Source organism: Leptopilina boulardi, unplaced genomic scaffold, assembly GCF_019393585.1.
Source record: "Leptopilina boulardi isolate dan_hultmark-lab unplaced genomic scaffold, ZJU_Lbou_2.1 LbouV2_280, whole genome shotgun sequence".
NCBI lineage: Eukaryota > Metazoa > Arthropoda > Insecta > Hymenoptera > Figitidae > Leptopilina > Leptopilina boulardi.
In genome coordinates, this window is record NW_026137841.1 from 1,642,209 (window position 1) to 1,659,468 (window position 17,260).

General features: G+C 30.3%; 1 protein-coding gene across 1 annotated transcript; it reads left to right on the forward strand.

Moving 5' to 3' along the window:
• Nucleotides 1-15,360: 15,360 nt before the first annotated feature.
• LOC127282114 (piggyBac transposable element-derived protein 3-like) lies at nucleotides 15,361-16,734 on the forward strand. Its single transcript, XM_051306196.1, has one exon. The coding sequence runs from the start codon at nucleotides 15,361-15,363 to the stop codon at nucleotides 16,732-16,734; it is 1,374 nt and encodes a 457-aa protein (XP_051162153.1).
• The last annotated feature ends 526 nt before the right edge of the window (nucleotides 16,735-17,260 follow it).

The window sequence follows — 17,260 nt, forward strand, 5'->3', positions numbered from 1 at the left end:
ATAATTATGATAATTGAAAGTTATGTGAAGTGAGTCTTATGTTAAATGAAGTTTATATCAAATGGAATTTATGTTATATGAAATTTATGTCAAATGAAAACGACAAGTGACTATTATGTCAAATAAATTTTATGTCAATGTACAATTATGTTAATTTAAATTTAAGTGAAATGAGTTTTATGTGAAATGATTTAATGTTAAATGATATTTATGTTAAATGAAATTTGGGGTATGCTTCAATGTTTTAAAAAAATACTAATTTATCTTTATATTATTTATTTATAATTAATATTTCTTATAACTGTATTACCAGCAATAATTTCACTGCTTGTTGGCATTACTGTCATTTTTAAATACGTTAACTGCGCAACGCGCCGCAAAGGTAACCTAATCTTTTTGTTGACGTTTCTCTAACCTCCATTCTCATGGACAGCTTAATTAATTAATTTCTAGTTAACTTTAGTTAATTTTTAGTCGTGTTTAATCAAATTAGTTAAGTAAAAAGAAAAATGGATAGTGAAAAAATGAAAAACGAACGAAAAAGACAAGAATTTCGTATTCAAAAGAAACCTTAGCTCTCGCCCTCGAGGAACTTCGACACGGGAATTCTTGTGACATGCGCAGCTCGACATGCTGCTCGATTTTAACAGTAATGCCGGCACAGTAATTGCCGTTTTGTTAGTAATTACCGCACAGAAATACCGACATTTTAACAGTAACACACGCATTTGCCATTATTTTTTAAATGGATGTTTTAAATAAAAAAAGTGCCAAACTAATCTCGAGTTTAATGATTAAGTAAAATTTAATAATTAAACTTTTATCTACAATTGGAATAACAACATTTGATGTATTTTGAGGTTAAATTGAGCTTTGCAAAGTTAGCATATACAAAAAAGCACAGTAATACCCACAGTTACCCTATAGTAGTTTCATAAATTTTTAAGTCAAAGTCGAAGTCAAAGTGAAATTACAAAATCGCACCCTTAACTGTTTTTATGTGTTAAATACTCTTAACTAGAATCTTTAACTAGAATTCCACATAAAAGTGTAGAAACTGTATATGCGAGAGAGGTTTGGAGAGAAAAACTTCATTTTACATTTATGGCGTTTTAGTGCGTGAGAGAAGCGTAGGCACCGCTTGCAAAATGGCTTCGTGACTTTATGGCCACGTGAAAGAAAAACAATTAAATGCCTAATTAAAAATGGATGTTTTTATTAGTCTCCCTCCACCCCACCCTCAAACCCCTTGTCTGTATAAGGGGCGATAAGAGTGAAGGTAAATGGGTTGAGTTCTCTCGCTTGTGCAATTGCGTTGCTTTTACTGGGGATCTAGAGTGTTGCAGGGGAGGAAGGGGTATGGATGGGTGAGGAGCGGGTAGTTTTAGAAGTTGTGGAATGGGAAATTGTAATGAGCAGCCTGACAGTTACAAATGACAGGACGGAATTCGCGAACTATGGTGGTATCCAGTTTCGTTGCCCAAAGACAGGATTGCACAAAACACCAAAAGGAGATCACTCAAACGATTATTTTCTGTTCATGATTCTCTTTAAAAAAATGATTCTTGCTTACTAAATATTTTCTTAGATAAATATAAATATAATATTAATATAAAGCCTTTTTTGTAGCAGGAATTAATCATGACAAAGTCTAATAAAAAATGCACTTATAGTGAAGATTATATCAAACAATTTCCTTGGGTTAAATCAGTACACTCTTGGCCAGATATGCCTACACATTTTTGTCCTTTTTTAACTCACATGTTGTCATGGCAACACGTGCGTTAGAAAAGAACAAAAATATGTAGGCATATACGACCAAGAGTGTACCTGATAATGGACATTCTGCATTTTGCATCTAGTGCCATGCAACTATTCGCATCGATAACATGGTAAATTCAGCTTTGGAAATTCATGAAAAAGAAAAAAACATTTATGGCAAAATGTAATTCCCGTAATACGAATGCTTCACTGTTTAACTTTAACATCGAAAAAAGCTACTCTGTTAAACAAAACAATCTGAAGACAATCTGAAATTTACAATCAGCTATTATTATCGATGCGAATAATAACTGTAATAATTGTCCAATACATTGTAAGTCTAATACTATCGAAAAATTTTTGCTCTCTGATGCGGTAACAAAAGCAGATGTTGTCTCAATGGAGTGATATATAATCAATTATTTCTGTTTCTAATGTTATATTTTATGACAGTAAGATTATATAACAAATGAGATTTGGAAAATATAAGGCATCTCATTTAATTAATTACAGCATAAGCAAATACTTCCAGAAAGAGTTAGAAGCAACACTTAAAAAATGCGAAGGTATTGTTGTGGGGTTTGATGAGTGTTTAAATTCTGTTAGTCAAGGAAATCAAATGTACATTTCAATTCATTATTGGGACGACCAGTGTGATGAAGTAACTACTCGTTATTGGACTTCAGCGTTTTTGGGTCACTTAAGGGGGCACTCGCAGTTGTAACTTTCAAAGAATCGATTTTTTTTCTTGCATTTTCTTAGAGTATATGTAGTCAGAAATATGTCTACAAAATTTTAAGATGATCCGGTGAAAATTGAATGAGATGTACAGACTGAAGGGGAGACGCGTCAGGTCGGTCGAGAAAACGGCCATGTGGGTCTTCATACCTTTATATTTGAATTGGGATGTTGGAAGCAGCTTCATCTGCGGAAGAATTATTATATGGTCCGAGAATTGATGATTCTATCTGATTTAAAAAAAAATTCCATCTTCTTGTAAAAGTAAGTTAAAACTTTAAACACTTTTTTCTCAAAAGTAATGGAATAGTTCCGGTTGTGGGCACCCTTTGTTTATGGCTCATAACTTTTAACCAAATGTATATTATCAGACTTGTGTGTATCATTGGCAATCTAGAGGCCTTAGGTAATTGTATAAACAAAAACTAAATTGATTCCTTTAATTGGAAAGATTTTATTAAAAATTTAGTGAAGTGATCACTTTTAGTGAAAAAAAGTAGTACCCAGTTGTGGGCACCCTAGGAGAATCCGCGAAAAAATGAAAAAAAATTGAAGAAAACCACCATATTTGAAATGAAAATGATAATTGCTGTATAACACGAGATATTCCCATTACATTCTTGGAATATTCTAAAATAATATTCCATTTACATACCAGGAGCATAAAAATATCAACTTTTTGAAATATTCTTTTGAAATGTTGCAAGAATATTTGGATATTTCATAGGATTACTATACAGGAATATTTTTTGGAATATTTTGGGAATATTCAAATAAAAAATTATAAAAATATTATAATATGAATAATACATCAATATTTTTGAAAAAAATAAAAATTACATTATATTTTTCTAACTCACAAGAATATTGCTACAATATTTCAAAGGGACATTCCTAAGGTCGGATATATTTATATTCTTAGAACATCAGTGGAATATTCCAAAGGATTATTTCAAATAAAGCATTGAAATATTATGGAAATATTCCATTCGAATAGTGTGGGAATATTCCATTGGAATAATGTGAAATTAATTATTATAATTATTAATATATTATTATTTTTTTTAATATAATGTATTAAAATATAATTTTCATTAATGAAATTTAATATTAGAAATTCATAATGCAAAAATGCGTATAACTTTTTTAAATATTAACATTTTTCAATGGGATTTAGCTTATTCTTTTCAGAATATAAAAGTATAATCAACTTCTCTAAAACGTGATTATTTTTAACAAAACTTATATTATAAAGGTTTTCAGGAACGCTGATCACGAAGATGATGTCAAATTTACAGTTTGTCAGTTGACAGCTGTCAATTCAACAATCAAGTAGGCGAAGCTGGGAGAATTGGAGCCCCTTGAGGACAATGATTAAAAAAACCAACTTATTGTTATAATAAAATATTGTTCTGGTCATTTTTTACTCCTTTTGTTATTTATCTTTAATTATAATTAATTAAAAATTAAGAACAAAAAAGTAACTTAGCAAAAAAAAATGTTTTCTAAAAAAATGCATTTTCTCCCATTACCCCGCCTGTAGGGTATTGGGAGCTCTCACTTGATATTCCAATAAAATGGTACATATAATTTATATTTTCTTTAGATATTTTACTTATTTTGTCAATAGTTCTCGACAGATGAACATTTTACAAAATATTTAACACATAAAAAAGACCTACAGCTTCTTTAGTATTAAAATATCCAATAATAACACATTTTAGACAATAAAACACAAATATTGATTCTTAGCAATTAAATATGCAACAATATCAAATTTTATAAAATAATCTTGTTCAATTTTCAAAGAAATAAGAAAAGCCATATATCAAGGTAACGAAACTTTGCTGGCTGACAAAATTCTCCCATTACCCCAAAGAATTTTTACAGGCCACAATTTGAAAAAAAGAAGAAAAACATAAACAAAAATTATTACCTCTATTTTTATTTATTTATCTAAATCTACACATATTTATCTCTAATAAAATAACAAAACATAATTCAGTAATAAATTTTTAACTATTTAATTTGATCTCCAGATATATTTTCCATTTAAGAAAAAAAACTCAAAAATTTGATTTTTCCTTGTAGTTTCTACAAATCTTTTAGAAATGTGACCCTTATTCTAAACAGTGATTATTTTTAACAAAAATGAAAGTATATGAGGGTTTCTAAGGGTTGTTGATTCCAAATATAATGACAAATAATTGTCAATTTGACATCATATTCGTAATCAGCGACCCAAAAAACCCTGTTATTGCCATTTTCGTTAGAAAAATAACTTTTTAGAGAAGTTGACAGTTTAATTGACAGCTGCCAACAGTTAATTTGACAACATAACTGTAATGAGCGACCCTGAAAACCCATATAACGTCAAGTTTGTTAAATATAATTATTTTTTAGGATTCCCGGTCATTTTTCCGAATCCATTTTTCCGAACGCCACTGTTCCGAATGTCTAAAATTCCGAAAGTCTAAAATTCCGAATGACATTTTTCCGAATCCATTTTTCCGAAAACCATTTTTCGGAATTTTTTAAAAATATGAACCGCACTTTGTTATTTTATACTATTGTGTACTGTACGAATGAATGTTGCCATAGATACCAATCTAACTTTCATATTATTTTTTGACGTTTATTTTTTATCAACACAAAATATTAATTTCTTATGATTAAATTTTGGTTACATTTTGTGGTTATTATTATATGAATATAATGGAAGAATCAGCAGTAAGAATAAGTAACACCAAGTTAATTATTTACTTATTTTACGTTCAATAGCTCACAATGTTGTGCTCTAATTTTATATATTTATATATTTTACACAGAATTTTATATATTTACACTTTTACAAAGAATTTTATATATTTACACCTTTACAAAGAATTTTATATATTTACACCTTTACAAAGAATTTTATATGTTATATTTTATACACAATTTTATATTTACACTTCTTTATTAAACAAAAAATAATATGGAAAAGAATTTTTATTTTCGGAAACAGACATTCGGAAAAATGTCATTCGGAAAAATGGCATTCGGAATTTTATACTTTCGGAATTTTAGACATTCGGAACAGTGGCGTTCGGAAAAATGGATTCGGAAAAATGACCGGGAACGATTTTTTAGAAACTTCGACTGTTGCATTAACAGCAGCCAACTGTCAAATTGTCAATTTGGCATAAAATTTATAATCAGCAATTTTGAAAACACCTAGTATGGTGTTTCATTAGTTTATACACGGAAAAAAAATTTACTTGGATCAAATAAAAAGTATTTGATCCAAATACATCATTTACTTGTCTATTATTATCCAATAAATATGTATTTAAACCAAATACACATTTACTAAACCTAAGTATTTTATTTTATCGTATCAAATAAGTAGTTTTTTGAATCAAATACAGAGTATTCAAATCAAATAAATGGAATAATCAAAGCTAATAAATAATTATTTGAATCAAGTTTAAAAATTATTTCATTCAATACTGCATGTTTTTTGATTCAAATAAATATTTATTTGCATTAATAAAATATTTTTCTTGAAACAACTAAAAATTTTCTTGACTCAAATATTCGATTATTTGTCATAAGTAATTGTTTTAATTGGAACTGAAACCTCTGTCATGGAGGCAATTATTATTTTATTTGATCCAAATACATAATTTATGTGCATAAAATGTAAGAATTTTTTGATTCAAGTAAATCAAAATTTGAATTGAATAAATAACATATTTATTTACTAATTCTTCCATTTCTAAATTAAATTCTTACTCAAATAAATAAATTAAAAAATATGTCTTTTCTGCATACTATGATGGCATATTTTCATTTTTCATCTTTACCAACTACGCTACGCACGCTACGTGAAAACGAATGTTAACTTCTTGATATCATTTAAACTTGCAAAAGACCTAACTCAGAAAAGTGCTCAACATCATTTAGTTAAAATTAAGATATTAAATTATATTTTCCAATTAAATGCAATTTATAAAATATAATTAATTATATGCTTCATGATTATTATCATGAATCATCCCAGGTGAATTTTCGAAAAAAGTGTAAATATATTTTTATTAAAAACGCGTTTTTCGTTGTTCTGAATCATTGTAAACATTAATTTTTGTTGATGAAAAAATATTTGACTTTTGGACTTAGAATATTAAATAATATAAGTATATAAATAAATGAATAGTATCAAATAACTCATTATTCTCATTACACATAAATATTTAATTGATAAAAATATTTCATTTTCCTTTAATAAAATAGTGTATGAACATTAAATAACGCATTATTTACATTAAATAATTTAATTAATTAGAATTAATAAATTTATTGTATCAAATACTTTTTATTTGTATCAAAAAAATGAAATATTTCAGTGAAATAAATAAATTAATAGTTGCAAGTAACTCATTATTTTCGTTTCAAATTCAAAACATTTGATTGATTCAAATATTTTTTTATTTGTCTTGATAAAATAGTGTATTATTATTAAATAATTTAGTTGACTTGAATCAATTAAATAAAGTTATTGTATCAAATACTTTTTATTTGTTTCAATAAAACGAAATATTTGAGTGAAATAAATAAATTAATTGTTTCAAGTAAATTAATTGAACCAAATACGATTTATTTAGTTCAAATAAATGGGATTCAAATAATTCAAGTTATTTAAGTCAAATACATATTTTTTTGATCCAAATAAAAAGTATTTGAACCAATTAATTTTTTTTTCAGTGTACATACTGTCAATTTCTCTTCGGTGTTAAAAGATTAATTAAATATACGCATTAATTGAAAAAACAAGGGTGCCCACAACTGGAACATGCACCTTTTTCTAAAAAAGACCAACAATTTATGTAGTTTTGATTTTTTGGTAAAATTCAAAATTAAATCACAAAATATAATGTAAACAGTGAACAAAAAAAATTGTAGGGGAGGATGGGGCAAGGATAGTTAGTGGCTCTAATTCTTAAACGGCTTGTTTAAAAAACGCGCCATTCAACATGTGTTTGCGTCTTAACACCAATAGATGTCAGGTAAAATTGGACCTCAATCTGACACGATTTACAGAAGTTACGAGTTCATTTGTGTAAAACATATGTTTTGCTACAATGTAAGCGCATTATTTATTACATTTTTTTTTATGTTAGAGCTTCAAAATAATTAATTACGTAAGTGTTTTCCGAAGTGGAATTTCCTGCTGAATACGAATATCGTATTTATTTTTAAATTAATTTACGTTGTTGAATGTAATTTAGTGAAAACTGAAATATGAGCTAACGGGACAAGGATAGTTAGAGGTTATAGAGCACGATACGACCGTGCTAACGCGCTTGTAAATTATAAACGAATTTTTAATTGTCCTTTTTAGGTTGATACATAATGGTTCGTAATTATCAACGAAAAACAAAGCCTGTTGACAAAGAAATTTTGGCAAAAGCGATTAAAACTGTGCAAAATGGAAATTCGATTTCGAAAACAGCGAAAAATTTCAACTTGAATTTTAAAACATTAAGAACTCATGTCAATCGTTCGGGTGCGATACAAACGGAAAGACAACATAAGGCAGTGAATAAAACGCAATTGACACAAGCAATTACATCAGTTAACAAGGGCACAGGGATAAGAAAAGTCGCTGATGATTTTAATATTAACTACCAAATTTTGCGAAGTAACGTCAGTTCCTCCAAGGTACCGGATCTCTCTGGACCGCGAGGAGCCTGTCAGAGATGCTGTGGAACTTTAGGGCCGAAGCCCAAACAGGGGCAGCGTAAAGCTGCTTTGATTGAACCACAGTCGCCACTAGTCTACGTTTCTTTTCTCTGAGGCCACCGATATTGGGCATCATCCTCGAAAGGTTTCCCATGCATTCGGTGGCTTGGAGTGACGAGATGTTAATATGTTGGCTGAAACTCAAACGTTTGTCCAACGTCACTCCCAGGTACTTCAGTTTTGTCCCCCATGAAACTAGAAGATCCTCCAATTTCCAACCGCGGGAATCGGAAGTCTCTCCGGTCTATGACGAGCAGAGCCTCAGTTTTCTCGACAGACATTTTCAGGGCATGTCGGTCCAACCAAAACCCTATTCGTCGCAGACTATCATCGAGGTTATCTGTAAAAGATTTATCTCGTCCGCACAGCACACCAAAAGCACGTCATCTGCGAACCCGGTTAGAAACGTATCTTTCAGTAAGTCCAACGTCAGGAAACATGCATCGCTCTCGAACTCAACCCATCTGTCGCTGAGATAGTCATCTATCATTCGCAACAGATAGGTTGGCACCCCTTTACGTTTCATCGCCTCGATACTGATATCCCATCTCGCGGAATTGAACGCGTTTCGTATGTCTATGGCTACGAGTGCGCAAAATCCCTTCTTCTTTCCTGATTTGACTTTATTTGCCTCTTCAACAACCGCTAAAATCGCGTCTACCGTTGACCGGCCCTTTCTAAAGCCAAACTGGTTTTCGGATAAGCTACTTTCGCCTACCAGGATTCTCTGTAGTCTCTCCAGAATCATTCCCTCTAGAAGTTTACCCATCGTATCCAATAAACAAATTGGTCTAAACGATGAGACTTTATCTAGAGGTTTATCCCCCTTCCTAAGGAGGACCAACTTCTGTGTTTTCCAGTCACTGAAAAACCTTCCACACTCCAGACATGTATTAAAGACGTCGAGAAGTAGCTCCGGATACACAGCGATAACTTCTTTAAGAATCTCGTTGGGTATTCCATCATTGCCTGGCGCTTTGCCATTTTTCAACGCCTTTGCTACCTTTTTAAGCTCTTCAAGTGTCAAGAGTTCTTCCTTCTGTACTACACAGTGAGTATAGTCCTTTCGGGGGCCAGATTCCACATGGGGGAACAAAGCACGTATGATTTTTCGGACCTAAATCGGATTGTCCAGACCGGGGGTTTTTTTTGCCTCGAAACTAGTTTCTTAGAAACCACTCTAAAAGCCAATCCCAATGGGTCATTTTCCGCTTCTCCGATCAGGCTTTATGCCACTCTTCTTGCAGCAGGAGGTCTCTCTTAGAGTGGGTATACTTCCTCCTCGCTGCATGGCATTCTCTTCTTAGACGGACTAGCTCGTCGTTCCACCAGTACAGAGCTTTCTTCGCTTTTCTTTTCTGCCGGCGAGGAATTGAATTCCTGCATGACGCAATAATAACTCGTCTCGCGCACTTTTTCTTTTAGAGTAATTGGCTTCGTCGTCCAACCGAGTTCATGAATAAACCGAGACTCGGCTAGAGACTCCGCCAATATCTCTCTGTTTAGTATTCTGAGATTCCAGCAGGGCTTCTTGCTGCCACCTTGCAGTCTATTGTTCCCTCCCAGATTTTTCTCAGAGACTATAAACTCAATGTACTGGTGGTCGCTCATGGCCGTCTCGTCTAGAACGCTCCACTCTCCTATTCTACGAGCCACGCGGGGCGACGCGATTGTCAAATCGATGATCGACCCTGATACCCCGCGCCTGAACGTGAACTGCTGACCCCGGTTCATCACCACTAGATCGTTCGCTGCGACCATATTCAATACCAAGGTTCCTCTCCTGTCTAGACAGCTCTCTCCCTATTCCGGCGACTTACTATTGAAGTCTCCCGCAATGAGGACATCACCGTCGAAAGCTCTAACGCTTTTTTCAAGAGCTCGAACCTCGGCATCAAACTTTTTAAAGGGATCGTTTGGGGAGAAGTAGCTGCTGTATATACGTACACCCTGGCGGAATGGTTGAACGCGGATCGGACGCCGTTGCGTCCAATTCGCGTCTGATCGCAGACGCTCTGGTATTTTTGTTATTTTTAACCTTTAAATAATGAAAAAAGGGTAAAAAATTATTAGAAACTTTAAAAAAAGTATTAAAGAATCGAATAATACCATATTTATGCATGATTAATGCAAAATAAGTTAAAAATTAATACTTAAAAAAAAGGTAAATATGTGAAAGTTTATCATGAAATTTGTGTGCAATTTAACGAAATGTGTTGTTTACAGGAAATAATATTAAAAAAGAACATTAAAAAAGTAAATTTCTACAATTTAGAATTACTATTTTTGACAGAAATTAATCTTCTATTATACTAAGTTAACAAATTTCGAAAAACGACACCGACCCCATGACCTCGACACCGTCCTTGAAAAATCTATTTTCAATTATTTTTAAATAAATCAAAATACTTTGCTTATATGCTGTTAGAAAATCTTACAAACTATTTTTATGTAACATCTTTTTTCAATTTTAACCCGAAAAAGGGTTATTTTGCAATTTTTTAAGAATTTTTTGATTTTTTCAATTTTTTATTATTATTTTTTATTATTTATTGTTGTTTTTTCAATTTTTAGTTAGTAACCTATAATATTGTGTCTAATTTTAAGTGTCATTAAAATCAAATGTTTTTAACTTAATAATTTTAACATTTCTTAATTTAAAACGAAACATCTTCTATTATATTAAGTTAACAAATTTCGAAAAACGACACCGACCCCGTGACCTCGACACCGTCCTTGAAAAATCTATTTTCAATTATTTTTAAATAAATCAAAATACTTTGCTTATATGATGTTAGAAAATCTTACAAACTATTTTTATGTAACATCTTTTTTCAATTTTAACCCGAAAAAGGGTTATTTTGCAATTTTTTAAGAATTTTTTGATTTTTTCAATTTTTTATTATTATTTTTTATTATTTATTGTTGTTTTTTCAATTTTTAGTTAGTAACCTATAATATTGTGTCTAATTTTAAGTGTCATTAAAATCAAATGTTGTTAACTTAATAATTTTAACATTTCTTAATTTAAAACGAAACATCTTCTATTATATTAAGTTAACAAATTTCGAAAAACGACACCGACCCCATGACCTCGACACCGTCCTTGAAATATCTATTTTCAATTATTTTTAAATAAATCAAAATACTTTGCATATATGCTGTTAGAAAATCTTACAAACTGTTTTTTTATAAGTCCAAAAAATTTAGGGACTTAGAAAAATATTAATTTTTTTATTTTTAATACTTTATTTTCATTTAAAATAATGTAAAGTTATAATATGTTTTAACTTATTCATCGCATCCATTCTGCAATTTTCGTAAGTTGTTTTATTTCTTATTAATTTTTAAATTAATTTTTTATAATTTAGTTTTATATGAGTGATGTTATTAATAAATTATTATAATTTATTGTATTATTTTCTTTATGTTACGCAGATGTTACTACTCAGCGCAGCCAGTTTACAGTTTTTGTTATTACTTGATTATTTTTTTTTTTTTTGTTAATGAGGGAGCATATTTTATATATTTTTTTCTTTTAAATGGTTTTTTAATCCTTTCTATGCCATATGATCAGTATAATAATAATTATAATTTTTTTTATGGCGCTGCCGTTACTGTTCAGCGCAGCCATTTCCAATTCAATGAATTAATTTATTTATAAAGTAGAGTTAGTAGATTTCTTCGTAGTCGAATTTTTTTAAAACATGTGTTAAATATTATTGTAATAAAATAATAATAAAAAAATAATATAAATAATAATTTAATAAAATAAATAAAATACTTCTTGGTAAACAATGTTTCTTACATAAATTTCTTTTTCATTGCCTATCTTTTTTTTATTCCTTTTTCGCTATGTGTAATACTTGAATTTTTATATAATAATACTTTAAGATTATATTTTGAAGTTACTCTTGATAAAGCAACATATAATTGTCACGGACTAAAAACATGTGAAGGAAGGTATATGCCTACTTTTTGGAAAGATTGGCCTTGAGATTTGTTGATTGTTAAAGCAAATCCAAGCCTTATTGGAAATTGCTTTCTTGACATTTGAAATGGTATTTCTTCGTTAGACGGTGACAATGTAATTCGTGGCAAAATTACAATCTCATTTTTATAATTTCCCGTTATTACTTGTGCATGAATAGAAAAACTACCCATTTTAATAACTTTTAGTCTTGTTCCATTACAAAGACCTCTTTCTAAATTAATATTCCTTAAAAGTATCACAATTGCACCAATCTTTAATATTAATTTGTGAGGAGGAAGTCTAGTTGGAGTTAAACTATTTAATACTTCAATTGGTATTAAGTTAGTTATTGTGTCACACTTTTCATCTTCTTCAGATGAATCTGTACTTAAATATTCTCTAGGTTCACCTGTCATTCGTTTAACAACATCATTATTTAATTCAAATACATCATTATTCCGGAGAACTAGTAATATATGTAAAATCAAACAAGAATCTCTTTATAACGGTTTACTATAGATAATAAAAATAAAAACCGATATTTTAAAAAGTATTTCGATTTATTACGAATATTTTTCTCAAAAATTTGCAAAATCTACATGTGTTTGTGGGACAATTTACATCAATATAATATAATATAATTTAAGATAAAAAAAATATATTATAATATAATATAATTAATATTGTTGTCATAATTATAATAAAAAAAATCTAATATTTAACAATTTTCATTTCATCCTTCAATGAAACTGATCAAAATTAAGATAAATTTTATACAATATTAATAAGATATTAATTTAAAACATAAATTATATATATAATATACATAAACTACAATAAGTAAACAACAATAAGTACAATTTTAACCGAGCGTGCGTTAGCGAGCGAGGAATACATCGCTAGTTAAAATAAAAGTAATTAAAATAAATGTTCCAACAATAAGAATTTACCGGCGTAAGTTCATGTGGTGTAATGCTAGATGGCAGCACATAAACTAATCAAATCTTTTTAAATGTTTGTCACATTTCACTAAAAATTCATCACGCTTAGGTTATAGAGGGCTCTGATGTCAAATTTAATAATAATAATTTTTAAAAATTAATAATAGTAATAATCAATAAATTATTTTTTTAGATTTATCTCAAAATCACGAATCGGGGATTTTAGAGGGCGCTAATATCGAAGTTAATAATAATAATAATTTTGAAAAATTCAAAATGTCTAAAAATTGTTTATTTAAATTTCTTTATAATTCACCACTCGGGGCTTATAGACGGCGCTGAAGTCAAATTTAATAATAAAATTTGTTTAAAATTAAAAATGGTGGCAAAAAGAAAGTTTTTCAGAATATTCTAAAAATAATTATTTTAAGGTATATAGAGGGCGCTGAGGTAGAATTTTATAGTTTTCAAAAATTCAAAATGGCGATCAAAAAACAGATTTTTCTAAATATAGTCGTTTAGTGATATAGAAAGCGCTGAGGTAGAGTTTCATAATTTAAAAAGTGCAAAATGGCGGCAAAAAATGTTTTTTCAGTTTTTTTTAAACCTAAGAAGAAAATCATTTTAAGGTTATGTTTGTCGTAATTTTATCTTAATTAAAAGTTTATTTTTTATTATGTAAAGTAAAATCAGTTTTAATTGAATATTTTCAATGTTATGAAGATTTAATCACCAATAATTTATATTGAGAGTTGATTCCCTTTGTGTATTTTTACTTTAACCAATTAACGCTCAGACGGACGAAAAATTGATATTGACTTTGAGGATCTCGTTCTTTTAAAAAAGTCTTTCCAAAAAATCGGCATATACCATTTCTAATGTAAAATTTATTGCTCTTTCAGAAACTGGGGTCAGAATTTGTTTATAATAAATATTTAAATAGTTATAAACAATTTTTTCCAAAAAACACGATTTTTCAAGAAAAAAATTTCTTTTCAACCATACTTTCACCGGAAAAAAGAAAGGGGATGCTCTCAAAACCTCAAAATGTCGCGTCCATGGACCCTCAGCTACAAAACCCTGATGCGACCAATTTTTAATTTCAAGATGGCGGAACCCAATATGGCGTCCAAAGCTCAAAAAATAGTCCAAAAAAAAACAAAGTGCTCAAATTTCTAAAAGTCACTAAAATCGTCTGAAAATCGTAACTCGGGGGTTTTTGGGGTCGCTGATTACCAATCCGGTGTCAGTTTTTAAAAATTCAAAATGGCGGATCCAATATGGCGGATATGTTTTGTAAAAATTCATCGGATTCACGTAAAATTCGTTACTCGAGGGTTTTTGGGGTCGCTGAAAACGAATCTGAAGTCAGATTTCAAAAATTCAAAATGGCGGATCCAATATGGAGGACGACTTTTTTGAAAGTGCTTGAATTCGTTTGAAAAGTTCTACTCGGGGGTTTTCGAGGTCGCTGATTACCAATCCGATGTCACTTTTTAAAAATTCAAAATGGCGGATCCAATATGGCAGATAGGTTTTGTAAAAATTCATCCGATTTACTTGAAATTCGTTACTCGAGGGTTTTTGGGGTCGCTGAAAACGAATCTGATGTTACTTTTATAATGGCGATTCAATATAGAGAAGAACTTAATACCCAATAAATTGAGCATCAATTTAAAATTGAATTTTAAATCCTAATATTTTGCCTGTCTCGTGCAAAATATTCATTTCCGTTTAAATTCTACGAAAAGGCATATTGCTGGTTATTTGTCTGGCTTTAATTCCGCGAATTCACGGCCGCATGCCCATTTTTGGTCATTCTCCATGTAGCACTCCGAACGTCAGGGAAATTTTGTGGTAATTGATAGAAATGTGGTATTACTTTTGTAAATGCTCACTTTGCAGATGTGACATCTCAGCTATGAATATATATATATATATATATATATATATACAAGAGATTGTTGAATTTATAACTATTTTTAATTGTTGATTGCTGATCCATTGTGGAAAATAGATTTTTCCTGTTCTTGTGTAAGTCAATAATAATGCAGGTAAGTGTTATATATAAATAAAGTTTATAGATGTTTCTTATTGTAGTGTAAATCACCAACAAAACAGGTAAGTCTTATTTTTCAAAATAAATTTTTTTTGTTTAAAAACATGTCGAGTAAGCGGAAAACGAAACGTCAAAAAGTTTCTGATGAAACAGAAGATTTTGAATTTGAGGAACATTACGAACACGTTAATCTCGTTGTTATTCCAAACTCATATGATTCTGGAGAATCTGATTCTGAGTCGGATTCCGAAAATGATGCTACCGCTGAAGAGTTTTTTAATTCAATTTGTAATGAATGGGATGATATCCCGCAGAATTCATACCAAACAATCCGTGGTAATTATACACCAAATCAGCAAAAGTTAGAGCCAGATCATATTTTTGAATGGGTAGATGGTGAAATGAAATATAATCCTAAACATGAAAATGAAACACTTCTATCTGATAGCAATAAAAATAAAATTCAGTCTTTCTCTTCAACTGAAGTATTTGAATTATTCTTTTCGAATGAACTGAAAGAATATATATTAGAAGCTACAAAAATGAATGATTGTGACATTACAATGAATGAATTAGACTCTGTTATGGGAATAATTATTTTGTCAATTTTTAATCAAAGAAAATCTCAAAGGGATTATTGGTCTCAAAGTGAACTTTTGGGTTGTCCTGTTATAGCTGGAGCTATGAGTCGTGCCAGATTTGATTATATCAAGTCAAAGCTAAAGTTATCAAAGCCTGAAGATAAAAACTCTGATGACCGAGCTTGGAAAGTGAGAGGTCCTTTGGAAATCTTTAAGAAAAACGTACAACAATTTGGCTATTTTTCTACTGCTTTGTCAATTGACGAAATGATGGTGAAATTTCGTGGAAGAACTATCTTGAGACAGTTCATGAGAAATAAGCCTGTTCGCTTTGGAATCAAAATGTGGGCACTTTGTATTTCTGAAGGATACTTGTTTAATTGTGATGTTTACTGTGGCAAGAATTCCAAAAGCTATTTCTTCGGTAAGGAAGGAATATTAAACAAATGTGCCTTAGGAAGTTGCGTTGTTGTTGGACTTCTTCAAAACTTACTTTCTTCAGTTGTACCCAGGAATATACTGAAATATCACTTGTATTTTGACAACTTTTTTACCAGTCCTGATTTACTGGTTCATTTGAAGAAAGTTGGCGTACGAGCAACAGGGACAGTCCGAGTTAACAGAATGCAAGTGACAAACGCGGTCAGTGATAAAGATTCAAGAGGCACTTTTATTGCCAAGCATGATCAAATCAGTGGTATTAATTATGTCACAGTAAAAGATTCGAAACCAGTCTCTATTCTTTCAACTGTCGCAGGAGTTACACCAATGTCTTCAGTCAAAAGATATTCTTCGGAAAAAAAAGTAAGGTGGATATTGCATTTCCAAGAGCTATTACGGTTTATAATAAGTTTATGGGCGGCGTTGATTTGCACGACGGACATTGCAGCAATTTAATGCCATGCATAAGGTCAAAAAAGTGGACTTGGGTCATATTTATGAGACTTATTCAAGCGGCAATAACAAATGCTACAGTATTAACAAATTTGGTAACTAAAGGAAAAAAAATTGGTACCAAAGATATGGGTTTAGCGATTGCTGAAGCATATTTTAAAAGGTCAAAAGCAACAAGTGCCACAAGATTGAAAGAGTTAAAATAAAAAAGAACTGCTCCAATTTCGCGAAGTGTGGTGCTAGAACACAAAGGAAGTGCGCCACGTGTAATGTGTATGTTTGTGTCTCATGCTTTGTTGCTGTCCACTAATATAAAACATTTTAAAAAATACAATAAATTTAAAAAATACAAAAAAATTTAAAAAATACAAAAAATTAAAAAAAAATTTAAAATAAAAAAAATAAAAAAAAAAGATTCTTTAAATCGTCCACCTCCACGCGGTAAGAATTAAACAACGTCAAAACTAATCGACGGTTAACGGACAAAAAATTTTTATAGACCTTATATTACACCAATACAGTATTTTTC

Excerpts from the sequence above, each read along its gene's own strand:
- LOC127282114 (XM_051306196.1), top strand. The coding sequence starts at position 15,361 with ATGTCGAGTAAGCGGAAAACGAAACGTCAAAAAGTTTCTGATGAAACA.